This window comes from Triturus cristatus, chromosome 12, assembly GCF_964204655.1.
Source record: "Triturus cristatus chromosome 12, aTriCri1.1, whole genome shotgun sequence".
NCBI lineage: Eukaryota > Metazoa > Chordata > Amphibia > Caudata > Salamandridae > Triturus > Triturus cristatus.
In genome coordinates this window covers 775,254,279-775,276,370 of record NC_140595.1, presented here as the reverse complement: position 1 = coordinate 775,276,370, position 22,092 = coordinate 775,254,279, and the positions used below count along the sequence as shown (strand labels likewise).

The 22,092-nt window shown below is 47.4% G+C and overlaps 1 protein-coding gene across 1 annotated transcript in view; it reads right to left on the bottom strand.

Moving 5' to 3' along the window:
* Positions 1-22,092, bottom strand: part of DNAH2 (dynein axonemal heavy chain 2) — a 2,945,517-nt gene that overhangs the window by 1,236,591 nt on the left and 1,686,834 nt on the right. The window contains exon 51 of the mRNA XM_085638712.1: positions 3,670-3,774. Within this exon, the coding sequence (XP_085494838.1) occupies positions 3,670-3,774 (105 nt within the window). The remainder of the gene's footprint in view (positions 1-3,669; positions 3,775-22,092) is intronic.

The following is a 22,092-nucleotide window of genomic DNA, read 5'->3' as shown; positions in this document are numbered from 1 at the left end:
CCCCACAGAACCATGAATCATCGGCTCCGTAAATGACCTCGATAAGGTGCAGTGTCAGTGTCGATCAACTTCGGGATGAGAAAGTGGAAGGGCACCGGACGGCGCCGACCACAAAATGAGTCAAGGGGATGTCTATGCATCAAGACTCTGCTGGGTTGTGCATCGACTCTGGTTCGGAGCTTTCCGGCACAATGGAAACATATAGCGGAGGAACAACCAACATCGCTTCAGAGTCAGTCGGCACCACAGGTGTGAACCCTGAAGGGCTGTGAAACTGTGTCACTGTGTCCAAGGGCCTAACTGCAACCAAGGAGGAACTAATCGGGGAGGATGCAGTCATTGCACCCATCAGCTCCTTGGGGCCCAGAGGAGCTCCAGGGGAAGGAGAAGACCCAACTATGATATGAAGAGCATCATAATACTCTTTCATCTCGGCCCAAGTCACTCCAGGAAAGTCAAGGAAGCAAGGGAGCAACTCTTGCGTGGAGTCCTCAGCACAAGGTCGTGAGGAGTTGCTTGCAACCACGTCGTGAGTCGAAGAAGCTGCGGAAGGCCGCGACTTCAATCGCTTATGATGACGCTACACATGGGATGTGAACGGGGATTTGGACCGCTTCTGCCATTTACTGGAAGGAGAGCGACGCCCAAGAGAACGGCCTCTGGAGCGGCTCCATTGTCAAACCGCAGTCAACCGACGTACAGAAGAAGAAGAAACTGACATCCGCCCCCAGAGGGGACTTATACAGCTCCGCTGATGTCACAACTAGAGTCAACGTCAGCATGGAGCTGTACAACGCCTTTCCCCTGCTGACAAATTTCTGGATCTAGTCTGACATCTGGGAAAGATGAAAGAGTTAAGGAATCTGCTCCTAGATGTCTCTATCAGATCACATCATGTCCATAAGAGGCACTTTCATAAATGCGTCATCAGACACAAAAAGGCTGAAAATCCAGGTGTGCAGGAGGTGGGGTCTTGCGTTGGAAGTGAAAACCTATATTGTAACCATACTGGTGTAATTGCCTCGTAGTAGTAGAAAGGCCCAAGGCCCAAGTAATGCGATTTGACCCTGCTCTCCATAGTAAGTTCCATGGCTGAGTCTGCTTTATCCCCCAAAAAGTAAGAATCTTCAAATGGCATATCCATTAAAAATGCCTGACCATTTTCCGAGCAGCCTGTGGACCTCATGATGACTGACAGCCACACTAGTGCCCACGGCAAATTATAGGTAATCAGTGGTGTCCAGTTCAGAGCGTATTACAAATTTTGTGGCATCAAAGCCAACCTGAAAAGCGTGCGTGAGATACGGCCGAAGATTGTGCGGAACAGCGATACAATTTGACCCACCGTATCCCAAAGGGCATGGGAATAATGGGCAAGGAGACAGCTGGCATTGACAAATCTCAAAGCAATGCTTGTTGAGGAGAAAACTATTATGCCAAAAATCTATGGTTTGGACTCATGACTGGGAGGAGTGGTAGGAAAAGCATTTAGGTTGACTATTGTGCCACCAGACTCTATGGGGTAGAGTGCTGTGTTAGGAAGGGTCGTGAGGCACAAGTCTATGGTGAGGGTGCTGATATGCCCCTGAATGGCAACAGAAGTCGATTTGGAGAGTGCCCTGGCTGTAGAACTTCTGTTAGCATTTTATTTCTGACTTGCTTGGCCAGTAATTGCAAGACTAGCACCTCAGCCATTCTTTGCATCATTATATTGAAATAGGTGCTTTGCTTAGTGGCAGTACCCAGGGGAGAAATCAGGCCAGTATTGAAGAAAGTGTCAAGCCCACTGTCATCCTGAAGCTCTTCATACCAATAGTCTTCTTTGTACTGGGGAACATAATCACCCCCCTTATTCTTGGATCTGCCCTACCATGCGGTAAGGGCAATGTAACAGTCTGATGGTTGCTAAGCATTTGCGTGCAGGTCAGCGCCAGATGCGGCTTCGTAGCGGTCATGGTGAATTCAATTTGGGGTTTGATAGCACTATAGGATGCATATCCTCATCTGGCATTGATGCATGAGGGACAAGCGCAGCGGATGGTGCAGGAGTCGAAGCGGGCATCGGAGTCGGTGCTAAATTTGGAGTGGGTCTAAGGGGCACATACACTGCTGAGGGCAAATTCGCTCAAGTTGAGGCCCCTGTGGTTCCTTGGGGCCCAAAGGTGTGCCAGAAGGAACCAGAAACATACCAAAAATCTGCTGTGTAACCTCTCCGAAGACTTCTACTTGTTCCAATTTTGCAGACAGACCTGGGAGCTCAGGATGCATTGGTATCAGACTCCTAATCAGAGATAGAAAGTGAGACTGGAAGGCATCTTGATGCCATTGCGCCCTCACTGGAGTTCAAGAGTGGTGGGAGGGGCTGTTTCCTTCTTGGATTTCTTATGTTTCTTCTTCGACTTACCCAAAGTCTTTGATCATGACGACGACCTGCCACAGGAACGACTGTGGGAAGAGGGTCTTCCTTTTGACTTTGACCGGTCACAGCACCGAGTCTTCTTGAGCGATGTTGAGTTTGGCTTCATGCTCCCATATGGATTTCAGGTTAATCTGAGCCCAGTAGTTACAGGCCTTGCAGATGTGGTCCAACCCTAGGCACCACAAATAGACTTTGTATGGGTCTGTCACAGACATTTTTGCAACAGTATCTGCATGGATTGAATCCTGTGGTTTCAGAAAGTGACATTTCCTTTGCATACTGGATACATTTTGATGGAAAGACTGGTCAAAGACAAGGGAGAAGCTCTTGATCCATGTCTGAGGGCATGTAAAGAAAGGAACTGATTTCAGTATGCCATGGTGGCACTTATATGTGGCCCTGCTTGTCACTCTTGAAAAGGGATTAGGTCAGCACAGAGCCACATGACGTCACGTAGTAGCACACAGAACTACTCAGAAAATTACTGAATCCAGTCTGATGCTTGGGGATTATTCACATGGCGAGGGACCTGTGATTAGAAGTATCCATCAAAAGTAATTTTCAGTAAACCTATTGGGATGCGTGAGATATCAGCCCCATACCTTGCTACACAAAGAGCTCCAGAACCTGAGACAGCATTAAAGGTTAGTTGTGTGACAGGTAATGACTATGCTCTTTCTTAATGTGAATATAATATAAACATCCTGAAGACATTATGAGTTCATTGACTCTACCAAGTGCCTAGGACACAGAATCAGCACCAGAGTCAACATATGAAAGGATTAAAATAACAGAAATTAGTCAGGTCACAAGGATTCAGTAATGATCTAATGTCAGTTCTTTTCTTGGGTACCACCCACGAAATTCCCAGAGTAATATTATTCAGGCAATTTGGAGGTAATAAGGTAGTTAATGATGGAAGGTTCAGGGCACATGCTTCCTTTCTTGATCTTTAATATCGATTGGCCTTGAGTGATGAGGGACCACTGATGGAAAAAAGAAGACCCGCCTATCCTGAAAATTCTGAAATAAGCCAGCTATGTAAGTTACATTTAGACAAAGGAAGACCTTGCCTGTGGATCTGGGCTACTTCACGCTTGTTCTGTCTATTTTGTAAGGGAGTTTAAACCAACTACACCTTGGTCCAATCCAGTCTCAGACCTTTCAAACCACAATCCGGATACCAGTCAAGGACCATGCAGATATTTCTATGGGAAACTGGAAAAATCTATCCCAAAAGCTTTGCTTACCGTGGGGAAGGTCATGTTGATGAGGTTGAAACTGCTCTGAAGGCGTCCAGAGATGGTGGTTCTGCCTCCTCCGGGTGGGCCCATAGCTGCCATCAGAAACATGTCCTATTAACAAGGAGAGGAATTAAAGACGGATGAAATCTTGAGACAAAACTGAGAGTGATAAGAGAAAAGCAGGCAGAGAGGTACTTCCCAAGGAGATTTAAAAAGGTACTCATGAAGAGTGAGAGGCAAGGAGGAAGAGACATTCTGGCCAAAAAACTAAAGCTCAGGACAAAGCAATAGCTCTGTATCAAGAGTTGGTAGGAAAGAGACTACCTAAAAAGGTATCACAAGCCAGCTCATTTTCTCCGTGCGAAAGGAAATAAGAGACAGCAAGATGCAGTTAGAGAGAAATGAGTGTCTGATGCTGCATATTGGCTAAACAAATGTATCTCTTTTCACTGAAACAGAGACTGTACTCCATAAGAGAACAGCAAGGAAACAGTATTGTGAAAAGAACACAGGTTGCTGCTTGATCAAACTGAGTTATGAGAAAGTTACTTACCTGTAACTACTGTTTTTCAGCATTGGTATCTTTCATAGTTTCATATACTTAAATTTTTCCCAGATATCAGGCCAGGACGCATGGTAGTCAATGTTAAAATAACCTTCATAGACTATAAGTATCCCACCCACCTCATTTTACGACCTGAAATCCACCCAATCAGGTGGAGGGGCCCAGGGGCCTACCCTCTACTGAGTCTCCAACTGTCAGATTTCCATCACTTGTATCAAAGATTTTGGTAGTTTCCTGAACATGGAGGTTGTAGACTGCACTTGAGTATGAAAGATAGCAATACTGAAGAACAGTAGTTACAGGTAAGCAACTTTTTCTTCCCACCACTGGATATATCATATATTCACATTCTTACCTTAAGGATTACATGTGCCTTACCTTAATGGAAAAGGTTGGGCAGCACGGTCTGTCCCACTTCTGTTTCAGCTGTCGACTGGACATCCAGACAGTATTGCTTGATGATGGTGGGGGTTGAAGACCAAGTTGTCCAGCCGTCAGCTGATACAGAAATCCAGTAAGAGCACTCCAGCAAACAGTGCAGTCGTGCAACAATGCCTCTTGTCAAATGGGCCCCTATGCAGCAAAGCCTCTTGCCCAATGTGTCAGAGGACACCAGCTTTGGAATGGAGATACATGAGGAAATCCAAAGAGAGTTCCCATTTGAAATAAACAATTGGTCTATCGATGTAGACCTTTATGTATCTCAAGGTCTAAAGAACAAAGAGATTTTTCTGCAACTCTTGTGACTGCAGAAAATTGCTGGTAAGTGGATCTTCTTATTAAGGCAAAACAAGGGTGGTACCTTTGGTATATATATCTTGGTGTAATAGTCACTGTAACTTTGCTCTTATCAAATTTTATATATGGAGGCTCAATGTAAAAAAGCTGTATTTATCTTGCACAACTATCCCAAGAAATTGCGTTAAATAAAAAGGCAGTCTTCCACAAGAGCATTTGCAGAGATACCTTTTGTATGGGTTCGAAAGGTTCCTTGATTAGTCGTTCTAGTATTGTGTTCAGTTCACACTCTGGGGGGATTCTTTGTCAGAGAGGCAAACGTGCAGAACAGAAATCTCAAATTCTTTAACCACCCAACAGAAAACAAGGATAGTACAAAGAAAGCACTTAAATGCTTGAATATGGTCCCTATATGTACCCTGATTTAGAAATATCTGAAACCAGATTCTGCCAAATGAACAAGTTACTTATCTCCAGTAACTTTTTTTCTGCTAAAGACTATTTAGCTGCAGATTCCTCACCTTTTCAATATTCTCAAGGTATCCAAGGTATCAGACTGGATCTAAACACTTTTCCATAGTACCTCAGTGCCAGAAGGTGGTGTTGTGCGACTCCACACTGATGCCATTTCGCTATGGAAGTAACATGTGGGGACTATATAGGAGCCACGCCTGTGTGCTGACAATAGTTGCTTACAAGACTGTAAGAGCCTCCAGACTTGGAGTCCCAAAAGAAAAGTGATAAACCAGTGTGCAGATTCCTAGACGTGGGTTATTATTAATGAGTAGAGTCCAGTTACAGAACGGGGTAGGATGGGTAGGTCATTGAGGAATTTGTAGCCAGATAGAATCTCCACCAGAAAAGGCGTAAGTAATGTGTTCTTCTGATAGAGACTTCTAGCCACAGACTCCTCACCTTTTGAATAGATGCTAAAGCAGTACCTAATAGGAGGTGGACTTTGAATGGACTCAAACCAGAAAGTCCGGCAGGAAACAGCAGGCAAAGAGCCCTTCTCGGAGTACTTGGATATCCGGACAAAGATTGATGAACATATGGAGAGACGCCTACATAGCTGCCTTGCAGATGTTGAGGACTGGGACTTCACGTGCCAACACAGTGGTAGCAGCATTCGCCCTGGTGAAATGGGCGCGCAGCCTTTCTCAAGGTTGTCCTTTTTGTCAATGAGTAGCAGATCCTAATGCAGAGCACGATACAGCATGAGAAGGTACACTTGCACAGCCTTGCCTTTTTTTACTCCGGCAAACCCCACAAAGAGCTGACCACCCACCTGGTGATCGTTGGTACGATCGATGTAGAAGCTGAGCGCTCTTTTGGGGTCCACAGGATAGAGTCTCTACTCATTCTTAGAGGGGTTAGGCAGAGCATAGAATGTCAAGCAGGGTAATAGTGTAACCAACGTGGAACAGTGTCACAACTTATAGTAAGTTTCAAGAATAGGTTTATGAAGAAAACCAGTGTCACAACAATAGTAGAAAGGATACGCAGAACCAGCTTATTGTGGGAGAAGGTAGTGTATGGTGGCTGGACACACAGAGCTTAAAGGTCACTCACACGCTGTGAGGAGGTGATTGGAATTAGGGTGTGGTGGCAAACAGATTGAGCCATTCGAAGTAGACCTTGAGACACCTCTGGGGCAACTGCCACTCGTAATCTGCTAGGCACCAATGGCTGAGTTTGTCCACCCTGGTGATCAATGAGGCAGCCCGGTAGTTCACCACCAGGAAGAGCCCTTGGTGGTACAGCCATTTCCAGAGGTGCAAGGTTCCCTAACACAGGGTTCATGACCCCACCCCATCCTGTTTTTTGCAGTACCACACGGTGTTAGTGTTGTCCATCAGCGCCTGTGCCATTCTGCCCTTTATGGACAGGAAGAAGGCTTTCAGCACCAAGCAGATGTTCCTCAGCTTCAGAAGGTTGATATGGAGCCGGGCCTCTGCCGGATATTACCCCTTGATGGACAGCAGGAAGGCTTTCAGCACCAAGCAGATGGCCCTCAGCTTCAGCAGTTTGGTATGGACCTGGGCTTCCGCCGGAGATCAGAGGCCTCTGATCTCTTTTCCCAGGTGGCCGCCCCAGCCCAGAAGTGAGGCATCGGTCACCATGTTCGGCTATGGGTGGGGAAGGGAGAGGGGTCTGCCGCTGATCCAATCGAGGTCCAATATCCACTGCAGATCTTTCTCAGTCTCCTCCGAAATCTAAACGTGATCAGAGAGGTCCTCTTGATGTTGGGCCTACTTGGACTTCAGATCCAACTGCAGAGCCTGCAGGCTTTAAGCACCAAGCAGTTGGTCCTCAGCTTCAGAAGGTTGATATGGAGCCGGGCCTCTGCCGGATATTACCCCTTGATGGACAGTAGGAAGGTTTTCAGCACCAAACAGATGGCCCTCAGCTTCAGCAGTTTGGTATGGACCTGGGCTTCCGCCGGAGATCAGAGGCCTCTGATCTCTTTGCCCAGGTGGCCGCCCCAGCCCAGAAGTGAGGCATCGGTCACCATGTTCAGCTAAGGGTGGGGAAGTGAGAGGGGTCTGCCGCTGATCCAATCGAGGTCCAATATCCACTGCAGATCTTTCTCAGTCTCCTCCGAAATCTAAACGTGGTCAGAGAGGTCCTCTTGATGTTGGGCCTACTTGGACTTCAGATCCAACTGCAGAGCCAGTATATGCCTACTGGCATGTTCGTTCCGCAGAATGGGAGGCAATCAGACCCAGCAGCCTCAGAGTCAACCTTACTGAAATCCAGGGTTGAGGGTGAAATATTGTGATCATAGCCTGAATGTTCTGGTCTCTCTTTCCGGGGTAAGGCACGAAACTAAACCATATCCAGAATGTGTCCAATGAAAGAGTCTCTGAGGAGGAGTCAGGTGTGGCTTAGGCACATTGATAGTGAACCCCAAAGATGACAGGTGGTTCGCTGTAGTCTGGTGGTAGTTGATGCCTGCCTGGCAGAAGCCTGCCTTCAACAGCCAGTCATCGAGGAAGGGGAAGACTGGCACCTCTTACCTCCAAAGGTGTGTTGCTGCCACCACCGCCATCACTTTTGTGAACACCCAAGGGGCACTGCTGAGACCAAAGGGAAGCACAGCTAACTGAAAATAATCCCTTCCCACAACTAACTACAAGTAGCATTTATACGCCAGTGGGACAGTGTAGGAACTGGCTCTGTTTATACTATACAAAAGTAAGGTATAGTGTTCACAGAGTCCCAGAGGTTTTACAGAGGCTAAAGTAGATAATACCAATACTCTCTTTCGTGGTAGTGTGGACGAGCAGTTAGGCTTATCAGAGGGCTGTGTTAAGCATTTGTTGTACACACTCAGGCAAGAAATGATTACACACACTCGATGATTAAATCCGAGACCAATTGTTTGTAAAAATATTACTTTTTGTATGTTTATTACTTAGACCCAAAGATACTTTGTTGCAGTAAAATACATTTTGTAAAATCAAATTCTTTAAAGTATAAAAAGTGGACACATAGTGCATTTCATAAACAGTTCAATGTTAACCTATGGAGGAAAAATAATGTAATTTCACAAGTAAGCACATGACTTATAAATTCCAGTATTCAGGTTTTAGGACTAACACTGGGCAAGGGTCAGATAAATGTAGAGTCTCCAACACCAGCAGCACTGAGGTGGCCGGCTGCAGAGACCAAATTTAGTCACTGAGGCCCAGTGTTAGTCAATGGGGACTGGGGACACGCAAAGAGCTGCCGGTTGCAGGTAGATTAAATTGGAGTTGGGGTCAATCTCCGGGGGTTAGGGCCAGCACCAAACACACACCTTGTGCGGCACAGAGGAGGCTGGGTGCAGTGTGCCAACACAACGTCCGTTGCCCAATGCAAAGCAAATGAGACTGAAGATTTCGAACAAAGGCTGCAGGCTCGGACCAGGCGGCTGGACGAAGGGAACCGGTGACTGGAGGTAAGCTGGGGTGCTGAAGAACTCAGGGACACCATTGGTCGAGTTCCCCAAGGCCAGGCAGCTGCGGGAGCAGGGGTGTCTTTGGAAGTCAGAGAAGTTTTACCGGTCGCAGTTGGGGGACCCTTTGTGTTGAGGCTGCAGGCGTCACTGTGCAGTCCAGGAGAAGTCACTCTGGGGTGGACTCAAGACCGCTGGGAAACCTTATCAAGACCGGTGGGCCACTTTAACTCGGGCTGGAGGTGTCGGGTGCAGAGGTAGGTCCGGAGGTCTGGTACGGCGGTTCGGCAGGGCACTGGAGCTCTTCTTGTTGGTTTCTTTGTGGTCAGAGACGCTGTCCTCAGGAGTTCTTGTTATTTATGGAAGGCAGGCAGTCTTCCCAGGGTTGTGGACATTACTGGGCCTGCAGGACAAGTCGCTTTTTGGTGCAGGTTTTTTCGAGGGCTGCAGATAGGCCAGTAGGACTGGGGCCAAGTCAGTTGTCGTCTGGAGTCTTCACTGCTGGTACGACTGTTCGGTCCTTCTTCTCCTTTAGGTCACCAGGAATCTGAGGATAAAGTTTCAGGAGTGCCCCTAAATACTCAATTTAGGGGCATTACAGGTACTGGCAGGTAGTAGCCAATGGGCTACTTACCTTAAGGGTGACTGCACCCTTTGCATGTTTACTCCCTTTAGGGAGGGGGCATACCCCTAATCTTAATGTAAAAAATCCTCACAACCAATATGAAGGAAATTCAAAGGAGTGAGTCACTTACACTCAGGACACCTTAGTCCTGGCTGAGAGCGGACACACCTCTTCTGTTGACTAATTTTCCCACCAACCTTGCGACCACAAGTGGGGCTTGGTCAGGGGGGTGAGCATCTCTACTAGCTGGAGAGGCCCTGGCTACCATAACAAAGGGAAGTAAGTCTTTGAGGCTCACAGCCCTGGAATGCTTTTACTACTTAGGGGTAGGTGTGAAGCACCTCCCCCAGAGCAAGCTTTGTTTCAGACCCACAAGAGTACAAGGCTCCCACCTCAAGGGGTCAGAAAGATGTCTGGAAGCTGCAGGCTGGTGCACATGTGTCGGCTACACATTAGTTGTTGGGTAGGTTTTCAGGGTGCACCTCTGAGTGCATTTATTAATGAATCCAACACTGGCATCAGGGCGGGCTCATTAATCTGACATGTTTGGTACCAAACATCTTGGGATTCGGTGAAGCCATTATGGAGCTGTGGAACTCGTATTGACAAGCTCTCAGCCCAAGTACTCGGTGTGGCTTCACTATGCACTTATAATGCCTAAGAATAGACTTAGATCCTATAGGGGCATATCTGCTTGTGCAGTTATGTCCTCACCAGAGGTATAGTGCACTCTGCCTAAGGACTGGAAGGCCTCCTGTAAGGGTGACATTCCCATGCCTCAGGCAGTGCTGCAGGCCTGGTATACAGGGGATGTGTGCCAGCTCGACTCTTCACTTTTAGCTGCACAAAAACACACAGACTGGAGTGGCAGTGTGCATGTGTTTGATGAGAGGTCTCTTAGGGTGGCACAATATATGCTGCAGCCCTTCAAAGCAGTCTGGTGCCGCTGGCAAGCGCCCCCACCCCAGCCCAATACACTAAGTCCTGTCTGGGAGGTGGTCACACCTCCCTGTGATAGGAAACCTATTGTTGTACCTTCCCCTGCTCGAGCCCAGCAGCAGGGTGGTAGAATCGTGTCTGGGGTTGGCAGCAGCACTAGCTTGCTGGCAGACCCTGGAAGGCTGTTACCGGGAGTGCTGGAGGCTTCCATGAGGTGCCCCCAGCATATGGAATCATACCTCCAACACCTGTAATGGTCTAAGGGCCTCCTTTAACACTGTTGCCAGACTTGTCACCGGCTCTAAAAGAAATAAGCACAACTCCCTGAACTGGCTCCCTTATGAGGCAAGAATTCAACTAAAGATTGTGTGCCTGACTCATAAAGCCCTACATTTCAATACCCCCAGGCATTTGGCAAAATATCTTGAACTATTGGGCGGACACAGATCATCGCGAAGTGCTAGCACTCTACTCAACGTTTACATAAAAAGAAAACATGCAATAGACCCTTCTTGGGTATCGCCCCAAGATTTGGAACACTCTGCCTTTGGATGTCCGCTTGATTTCGTCAACGGCCTCCCTGAAAACATTTCTGATGAACAAGTTTTTTCACCAGGAGTACATCTTTTGTATTGTTATTCATCTACTGATGCTGACTCCTACTTTTTTGACTCCCTTTGGTGGTAAAGCTTAGTCATTTGGTAATCCTCAATGTTCCTCGCTTGTATATGTGATTGGTCCTCGATCTCACATCTGTATCCTACCTACCCCTTCATGTAATCCGCTCTGATACCCACTAGGGTCTTGTTTGCGCTACATAAAATGTTATGAATAAAACAAATCTCATGTGTGCTCCCTTTGAGCCGTTACACAATTGTCCCCTCCGTCTGCTTATCATCAAGTTTTCCTTTCTAGTGGCAATAACATCTGCCCGGAGGTTGAGTAGTTGCAGGCTTTGTCATTCAAGCCTCCCTTTCTTTTGACATTCTTGGATAAGGTGGTGCTTCACACCGGAGCCTCATTCCTTCCTAAAGGGGTGACCTCATTCCATCTGGGTCAGTCGAACACACTGCCCATCTTTTTTGCTTATCCGCTTCACTCTAAGGAAGAGGAGCGTCTCATTCGTCGGGACCAAAAAAGAGCATTGTCGTTCTACCTTGACCGCTCAAAAGAGTTGTGGGTGGACGGCTAAGTCTTTGTGGGTTAGGTGGGAGGCAAAAAAGCAATGGCAGTGCATAAATGAACCATTTTGCACTGTGTCATTATCTGTATTAAGATCTGGTGGCTCGGAAGCGGCCTCCTGAAAGCTTACAAGCCCATTTCACCAGGGGGTAGGCTGCGACCACAGCGTTGACTCGTGGAGTGCCAGTCCTAGATGTCTGCCAGTCTACATTATGGGCTTCATTGCACATCTTGGTAAAACAGTACAGCCTGGACAGTCAGGTTCATAGGGACGGGCATTCGCCTGTTTGGATCTACAGGATTTTTAGTCTAGTAAATCCGTCCTCAGTCCACCTCTATGAAGTATGGCTTGGGTATCTTTTCAAAGGTAAGGAATCTGCAGGCAGAAGACTATCAGATGAGCAAATTACTTACCTTCGGTAACTCATTAACTGATAGCGACAATATCTAGCTGCAGATTCCTTACAGACCCACCCGTGTCTCCCTGCTCTGTGGACTCATTTATATGGCTAGGTTTGATCTCCTTTCAGAGCCCTAGGTGTGACACACTAGTCAGTTCACTTCATGGCTCTGCGCTGATGGTGTGAAAAAACTGAAAAGTAACTGATGTCCGCGCGCCTGTGAGGCACCTATATAGGTAGCTGCGATGACACAACCGATGCCGACGACGTCATGCGGAGTCGAACAGAGCCACCCGACGGCGTGCAGGTGTGCTGCTCCCAAAAACGTTTCTGGATCCAGTCTGACGCTTGCGAAATTCAGAGGTAAACCTCGTGAAAGATGGAAGGTTGGAGAGTCACCCCACCCGTGGATACCCCAGGAACCAGAATACTTACACCAGGGAAGTCGGGAGCATCGGTGTCAAGTGAAATCGAAAACCACTGTAGACGACAATGGAGGACTTCAGGAAACATGCAGCTGGAGAAAAAGACGAAGGAGTCCAGTGGAACCCAAAGGTGGATTCAGGATGAGAGGTACCTGCAAGCAAAGGGGATAGTGTCTATGCCAGTTAGGATTGACCAGGAGGCACAGAAGACGAATGCCCAGCGATGTCGGAGATGCAGGAGAGGTTGACAGTGCCTTTGAAGTTGCAGCTGTGCGAACTAGGGGATGCTGTGGAAGACAAGGAGCCGTTCATGAGCTGTCCCACATAGGATGTCGAGAGCCAGGAGGTCAGTGTCTGGCAGGGGCACCAACAAGCCTTGGCAGTAGCAAACAACATAGTCGACGAAAAAGGTGCAGTGTCGGGACCAAGTGACTCACACGAGCAGGTAAGTCGGAGCAGGCCCTGAGCAAGCAGGGGAGCACTCTGAAGCCAAAGAGGACCCATGGGCCAAAGGCACAGAAGTCGTAAGAGGACCTCGAGCAGGTCATCGATGAAGAAGGCCTAGGGTGCAGAAGAAGCAGAGAGGGCGAAGATCTTGGTTGCAGGAGTTGCTTGAGGTTGGAGGTTCTGGGAGCCTGAAGATCTCTGGAGGAGAGAGTCAACAAGCCTTGGCAATGGCAAGTCGACATAGTGCGCAGGGGTTCTGTTTCAGCAGATCTGACGAGGGATACTGGCCTCAAACTTGATATGAAGACATCGAGGGAGTTGCAGAGCCACCACTTTGTTGCTGAGCCTTTCGGAGTCTGTGAGAGCCTACGATCAGCAGACCGGTCTGCTGCGTTGCGGTACCTGCAGATGAGGAGGAGTGACTCCTCCACTCCAAGGGAGATTCCTTCATGTGTTTTGGATGTCAACAGGGCAGGTAAAGAACCTGTATGGAGCAAGGACACAGACGTTGCAGAAGACCAGCAGGACGAAGAGACCAGGAGCAGCAGGAATCTTCCCCGTTGCAGTCTTAGTTCCCAAAGCGAAGTCCAGAGTGTCCAGACGGTCGAAGTTGAAATGGTATGTGATCTGAATCTTGTCCCACGACGAATCTAGGACTCACCCACAGGTAAGCCCTTAGGTACCCTTAGAAAAGTGTTAGAACGATTCAGGGGTCCCTCCCAGAGGAGGGGCTGGACAGTGGGGAGGATACTCCCACATCATTTGTCCTGTTTTGCGCCAGAGCAGGAGCAGATAGCTCCATGAACTGGTTCGAACTGGAGTATGCAAGGAGGGCATCAAATGTGCCCTTCAAGCAGTCTCAGTGGTGCTGCAAAGAGCCCAGACCCTGTCCCAATACACTAAACCCTGTCTGGGAGGTGGTCACACCTCCCTGTGACAGGATACCTATTGTTCTGCCTTCCCGTGCTTGAGCTTGGTTCAGCAGCAGGAGGACAGAATGTGTCTCTGGTTGGCAGCAGCTATAGTTTGCTGTCTGGGTCTAGAAGACTGGTACCGGGAGCACTGTGGGCTTCCCAGAGGAGCTTTACAGTGTATGGAGTCAGTATGGGGGTATGATTCCAACATGTTTGATACCAAACATTGCAGGGTTCGTTACAGCCAGTTTAGAGATGGTCATTGCGTAATGATGCATGGCCACTCTATGGGGCACATGCATCAAAGCTTTTTGCGATCTCAAACTGTGCGATTTGCAAAAATCTGCCGTTTGCGATCGCAAAATGGCCTTTTGCGATGCATGAAACAATTTGGCACGCGCAATTTCGGTAATCGCAATTTATTGCGATTTCCCAAATTGCGATTCCTTTTAAGGAATCGCAATTTGCGATTCCTTAAATGCAATGCAAGAAGCACTTTCAAATAGTGATTTCTCTATTTGGGGCCGCAATTTACCGTAAAATAAAACAAAACGGTATTTTGCAAATACTTTGAAAAATGCACTACAGTGCATTTTTCTAAGTTTCATGTCACTCACACACATGCCCTTGGGGAATGTGTGTGCACAACATGGGTGCACAGTACAATTTCAGGGGCGCAACAGGGTGTCCTTTTGACACGCTTGCACCCTTGAAATAGCATGCACTATTTGCGAGTACCAACTGGTACTCAAAATATGTGCATGCAATTTCCCATTCATTCCTATGGGCCTGTAGGCCCATAGGAATGAATGGGAAGCCATTCCTTAATTGCGAATCACAATTTGCGAGTCACAATTAAGGAATGTATAGAAATCGCTATTTTTATAGCGAATCCTATATGCATAGGCTTTTGCAAGTCCTTAATTGCGATTCCTTAATACGCAATTAAGGACTCGCAAAATCCTACCTTGATGCATGTGCCTGTATATGTCATAATGGCTGATGCTCTTACAACCCAGGAGAATGGACTCCGATGGTTGTAGGGGGGTGTCCTGCTCATGCAGGGAACCCTCACACTTATAACCAAGCACCCTGCCTTCAGGATTAAAAGGCCTGCCTTAGGGGTGACTTATAGGCTTTAAGTGCAGTGACCTCAGATATAGGGAAACCTATATCTGTTGTAAGTGGTGCTAGCACCAGTTTACATAGGCTGGAATGGCAGGCCTGTAGTCACAATTTGAGTGGTCTCCCATGGGTGGCAGAATATATGCTTCAGCCCATGGGGGACCCCTGGTGTACTTATGCCCTGGGTACCTCAGTACCATACACTAGGGACTTATAAGGGTACACCAGTAGCCAATCTGGGATGTACCCAAGTACTCACCATAACCAATTTACGGGAGAAAGCACAGAGACTGGGGTCCTGATTAGCACGATCCCAGTCAGACTAGACAGAAACAGCATAACACCAGGCAGAAAGTGGGGGTAACCATCAAAGCAGATCCTACTTTCCTACACAACAAAATCACTAACACATTGGTATATCTCCTACCCGGAGAAATCAACGATATACATAAAAATACTTCCAAAAAATCAGGTAAGTAGCACAAAAGTAGACTGGTTTCCAGGGGGAGATCAACCGATGTACTAAGACAGTGGAATGGGATCTGCAACAGAGAATGGGACTTGCACCGAAAGACTCAGACAAGCTGGGGACACAAAGAACCACAGAAGGTAAGTGAGGAGGCTGGGTTAGTATATGGTGCACCCTTATTTAAGTGAAGCACCTTGCACTATTCCAGACAACCCTTATGATGATTTTAGTAGTCTCAAACAACCATAGAAATCTCTCTAAGTGTAGCTGTGGAGAGCAGCCTTCAGGCTTATCCAGAAGGAGATTTAAGCAGCTTGTTTTACCAGATCTAATCATGTAGGGAAGGTTAAACGCAAAACATTGTGGTTATGAAAAAAAATTCCATTTATTACACAACACTCACTAACACACTGGTATATCTCCCACCTGGAGATATCAACACAAATACACAAGAATACTTCAATTGCAAGAAATAAGCAAGCACAATACACAGTCTCCAGGGGGAGACGAAAACCATATACTTCAAAACTGGAATGAGAACTGCAACCAAAGTCGTGACCTGGACCAGGAGACTCAGAGCTGGGGACACACGGGACCATCCACGGTAAGTACCCTGGAGCCCCACAGAGGCTGTGTGCAGAGTGGAAACACAGCCACATACTCGATAGAAGTCAATGGGAAAGTTGTGGTTGCAGTTTTGAAGAAGGTCCCTTCCCAGTATCAAGATGGGTTAATGTTTTCTGAGAGTGGAGACCCCTCGGCCTGGTGCCACCAGGAGGTTGGTTATGCCTCAGAAGTACAGGGCCCCACATGTCTGAAGATACCAAGGAATTGTGTCACTCCTGTGTCACTTACCAAGCCAGTGGTAAGTCAGGTGGCACTACAAAGGCCCCCTTAATCCCACTTCCAGTGGTTGGGGTTCCCTTTGAGAGGGTAGGGATAGACATTGTTGGTCCCTTAAACCCTCCACTAACATTTGCTCTTAGCCTATTAGCTAAAAAGCTGAAGGGCCCCTCTTTTAAACCTTTGCTCGCCGTAATGAAGGCAAAAATCCTGCCAACTCTAACATATGCCAGCAAGGCCTTCCATGGAGAGGATGGAGAGCTCCTAAACCAACTAATAGCTTCAATCTATAAAAAAGTATTTCAGATTCCAAGGTCAGCTTCTCCAGCCCAGGTTCGGCTGGAATTCGGCCTTACAAATGAAGAAGTTGGCAGAATGTACGCAACGGTGAAAACCTGGTACCGCTTTAAGCTAAATGCTGCTACCTCAAAAATCACTGAGGCCATCTGGACTGAACTAAATCAAGACAAATCTTCTCCTTTTAATCAATACCTTTGTAAATCCCTTTCGGCCACATGTACGACGGAAATATGGAACACAAACTTGCCATACCAATCGTTTAAACAAGTTGTAAATAAAGCATCAAAAACTCATTCACTACTACTGGATAAAAATATTCTAAGATCAAGGTCGCACGCATGGATGGTGATAAACCACTATAAGACCCTCGTACCAGCGGCCTATTTATGCGAAACTTATTCAATCAACATAAAAAAACAACTTGTGGCACTGCGTTTTGGATCACTATCATCTCTGGCTGAGCAGCCAGTTTGGCTGCATACAGGCCCTAAAACGTGCCGGTTGTGCAATCATCAGAAAGAAGACTTCATTCATATAATTTGCACATGCAAAAAACTGCGGGTTGAACGCGCAATCTTCTTAAAGACAAGTTTCAACGAAAGAGGTATTAGATCCTGCAGAACCGCTATAATGGCGTGCTTAAGCCCCTCAGACCCCCCATTGCATAGCAGTCTCATTAAATTTCTTAAAGCCTTTAAAAAGCATTGCTAAAAGGGTCGGAAGCTGGGCAAATGATGTCTAACCTGCTGCATTGAACTTTTAAGAAACAAAATGATTTTATATTTAAATTTTTGCTTTTAACTGTTCATTGTAATTTTGTGCTTTTGCTACTTGTTTTAAATTATTATGGTTTTAATTAACTAAATAATAAACATTACTTACTTACTTACCCTCCAACAGCATCTGGACACAGTTACATCCTAGTGGTGGTGGACCATACCACTAGGTATCCAGAAGCTATTCTACTTAGGACCGCTACAGCTCCTATAGTGGCTAGGGCCCTTCTGGGTGTCTTTTCCAGAGTGGGGCTTCCTAAGGAGGTCTTGTCAGACAGAGGTACAAACTTAATGTCTAACTACATAACTGCCATGTGGAAAGAGTGTGGTGTAAACTACAAGTTTACTGAACCCTACCATCCACTGTGCACTGGGCTTCTTGAAAAGTTCAACAAGACCCTCAAAGGTGTTATCATGGGACTTTCAGAAAAACTCAGGCGAAAATGGGATGTCTTACTACCCTGCCTTCTCTTTGACTACAGAGAGGTTCCTCAGAAGGGGTTGGGCCACAGCCCATTTGAACTTCTGTTTGGACATCCAGTTAGGGGTCCACTGTGTCTGGTTAGGGAGGGCTAGGAGCAGCCTCTCAAACCTCCTAAACAAGATATTGTGGACTATTTTCTTGGCCTGCATTCACGTATGGCAGAGTACATGAGAAGGCCAGCAAAAATCTTGAGGCCAGCCAGGGGCTTCAGAAAGATTGGCATGACCAAAAGGATGTACTGACTGTCTACCACCCAGGACAGTAAGTGTGGATGTTAGAGCCTATGCCTCCACCAGCTCTCCAAAACAAGTAGAGTGGCCCCCACACCATCCTTGAGAAAAAAAGGTGAGGTCACCTACTTGGTGGACCTAGGCACTCCCAGAAGTCCTCACAGAGTTCTTCATATGAACCGCCTAAAACATTTTGTTGAAAAGGCTGACATGAGCTTGCTCGTTGTAACTGAAAAGGGACAGGACGAAGAGAGTGATCCTCTCCATGATCTCCTCACTCAGGACCCTGTTGATGGGTCAGTTGATGGAGTAGCCTTGGCAGGCTGCCTCACTGACCAGCAGAAGCAGATTGCAGGAAAGTCCTCAATCAGTGTTCCCACATGTTCTCTCTGACTTCAAGTCAAACCACCTATTGTACCCATGATGTGGACACAGGCGACAGTCTGTCTGTAAAGAGTAAAATCTACAGACCGCCTGACCATGTCAGAGACTGCATAAAGACAGAGGTCCAAAAGATGCTGGAGTTGGGGGTCATTGAATCTTCGGATAGCCCTTGGGCTAGTCCAGTAGTCCTTGTGCCAAAACCTCATACCAAAGATGGTGGGAGAGATGAGGTTTTGTGTAGACTACAGGGGGCTCAATGTATTCACTAGGACTGATGCCCATCCAATTCCCTGGGTAGATGAGCTAATTGAAACTCTGGTGTAGTAAAGTGCCCCATTTTGCATGGTTACCCCCCACTTTTTGCCTGAAATATGATGCAACCTGACTTGATGTGCCCGGAATCCCTGCCAATCAGGTTCCCAGTGCCTGTGTTCTTTTCCAAGACTGTACCTATGTATCAACAATTTTCACATCCCTGGCCACAGGTAAGCTCCTTATAAAAGGAACCATGGGTACCAAGGGCACTGTGACCAGGTAAGGTCTCTAAGGGCTGCAGCACCATGAGAGGCCCTGCACCTTAACACACACACACTGCAGGCTCTGTGTTTTGGTGCAGAGAAAAGTGAGGAGTCAACATGGCACACATCCCTGTAATCCACTGCCTGAGGCCTAGGTAGGTCACCTCTCTAGCAGGATGCACTAGCCCTGAGGTGAGGGTACAGGCATGAGCCCTGTACCCCAACAGTGTCTAAGTCCATTCTTAGACATTGCAAGTGTAGTACAGCCATAAAGAGTATATGGTCTGAGAGTTGGTCATTACGAACTCCACAGCTTCATAATGACTTTATTAAAAACTGTGAAGTGTGGTAGCAAATTTCTCAGTACATTAAACTGACACTGTTGCCAGTGTGGGATTTAATGTAAAATGCATCTTAGAGATGCCCCCTGAAAATCAACCAGCCCTGGTGTCGTTCCTGAATGTTTGCCCACAAATCGCCACCACCAGATAGGTATATTGACCCCTGGGTACAGAGAATCCGCTCTCTGGGTCCAGAATCAAAGGCCATACTGGGCAGAGGTGTCATGCCTCCCTCCCCCAGGATTGGCTGGATCCACAAAAGGGGAAGCTTCAAAAGCCTGCTGCTTTTGGAAGCTGTCCCTGCCTTTTGCTGCCTCCAGCAACTAGCTCCCACCAGTTCTGACCCCACTTTGGGCGGGAGAATCAGCGGAAAAACCGAGCTAGGAAGAGAGATGTGGCCAAATTTGTCAACCCCACCCCTCAGGTAGGGGAGGGGAGGTGAAGCACACTTCTCATTTCCCTCCATCTTGAAGATGAGGGGACTAAGCCAATTAGGAAGGGGCTCATGCCTCCTCCCACTGGAGAGTAGCATAATACGGGGTGTACCCACCACAAGGAAGGGACCCATTGGTCCCAACCTGCACTCCTTAATGCCCCTAAATTTAGTATTTAGGGGTAACCCTGAACCTTGCCTCCTCAGATTGGAGAAAGAAAGAAGGACCAAAGAGCTGTGCTGACCCAGGAAGGAGAAAAGGACATCAACTGCGTTGGCCCCAGGCCTACTGGCCTGTCCTATGCACGCCCAGCCTACAGCAAGAACCCTGGCGAGTCCAGCAGCCAGAAATCCCCCAGAGTCCGGAGGACCTGCCCTGCAACCTTCCCGTGAGCACCGGATTTGCTCAACCTAAGATTCACCTCCAGAATCCGGATTCCGATGACTCCGCGATTCTGCTCCAGTCTGCTCCAGTCTGCACCCGATGCCCACGGCCCGAGTTCGAGTGGCCCAACAGCCCAAGGAAGTCTCCTCAGCGATCCTGACCTAGGATCTCATGATCCCCGACCTCCCTCAAGCCTCAAAACGACGCCTGCAGCTTCAACCTGAAGGGTGCCCTCGACCGCTATGGGAGCTGGTAAGAAAACCAGACCCCAGAGGACTCCCCAGCACCCAACACCACACGGCCTTGGGTGGCCCAACCGACGGCGTCCAGGCATCTCCCAAGATCCCAACTTACCTCTGCAGCCGGTGGTCGCCTTCAGGATGTCTCCCTGCTCGAGCCTGCAGCAACTTTGTGAAACTGAAGGTCTCCATTGGGAAACATTGGGTCCCCGACGTCCGTTTTGCACCCTGCACCCGGCGGTCCCAGTGCGGCTGTTGGTTCAGCTCCTGTGCAGGTCGTAGGCCCCTGCAGTGCTGACCTTGAGCATATGTGCAAAGTGATGCCGGAAACCGACGTAGACCACAATGGAGGACTTCAGTAAAGATGCTGCTGGCGAAGACGGTGCATGAGTCCGGTGGAATCCAAGGGTGGATTCCTGAAGAGGAGTACCTGCAAGCAGAGGGGACAGTGTCTATGCCACTCGGAGGTGACCAGGAGGCACGAAAGAGCAATGCCCACCGATGTCGGAAGATGCAGGAACAATGACGGTGACCTTAACACTGCAGCTTTGAGGACCAGGCAATGCTGAGGAGAACCAGGAGCCGTGCACTAGCTGTTGCACGTCGGAAGTCAAGAACCAGGGGGGTCGGTGTCCAGCGGGAGTATAGGGAAAGTAGGATCTCCCTTCATGGTTCACCCCACATTTTTCTGGAGTTATTCTGTTTTATGACTAGTCTGACTGGGATCCTGCTATTCAGGACCCCATTCACAGTGCTTTCTCCCTAAATTAGACAGTGGTAATTAATTTGGTACCTTCCTAATTGGCTACTGGTGTACCCTTCTAAATCCCTAGTACATGTTACTGAGGTACCCTGGGCATAGGTACACCAGGGGCCTCACCTGGGCTGCAGGATGTATTATGCCACCCAGGGGAGTAAACTTTAACTCTGACTACAAGCCTGCCATTGCAGCCTGTGTGAGTTGGTGCTTGCACATCTCACAGTAGATATATGTTTCCTTATATCTGAGGTCACTACACTTAAAACCTGCAAGCTACCCCTATGGCAGGCTCTTCAGTCCTGAGGGCAGGGTGCTTGGTTATAAGTGTGAGGGTGCCCCTGTACGAGGAGGCCGGCCCTACAAACGATGGAGTCTATTCCCCAGGCTTTGTAAGTGCGGTCAGCCATTTAATACATATAGTTGACATCAAGTCATTTACAAGATGTCTAACTATATATTGACGTAAAGAGGAGGGCCCCCTACTTTAAAGGATATGGTTCCTAAATGTAGGGAATACACAATAATTGTACAGAATTTAGGAAACCAAGTAACAGAAGAACAATGCAAAAATGATATTAGATACTGTCAATGAGAACCCAGAGGCAACAATAATTATAGCAAAAATACAAAACAATTTTTATTATACATTGAAAAAATATAAAAACAGTATAATTATTCATGCAGGGGATAACGTGTCAAACATGCATACTGTCAATCATACGCTCAAAAGTATACAAACAAGTGAAGGTGTGTAAACAATAACAAATAAATGATAATTAATATAACACAGATTACATAAAAATAGTGTGGCACACATTTTTGATTGACTGGAATGTATTCTACGTGCGTTTCGGCACACACAGGTGCCTTCGTCAGGAAAAATAGGCCACTGAGGGAGGGACGATAGTTATTCTTGAATGATTTTCTAATCAAGGGCAAGTTTCTTATAGTAAGATATACACAATA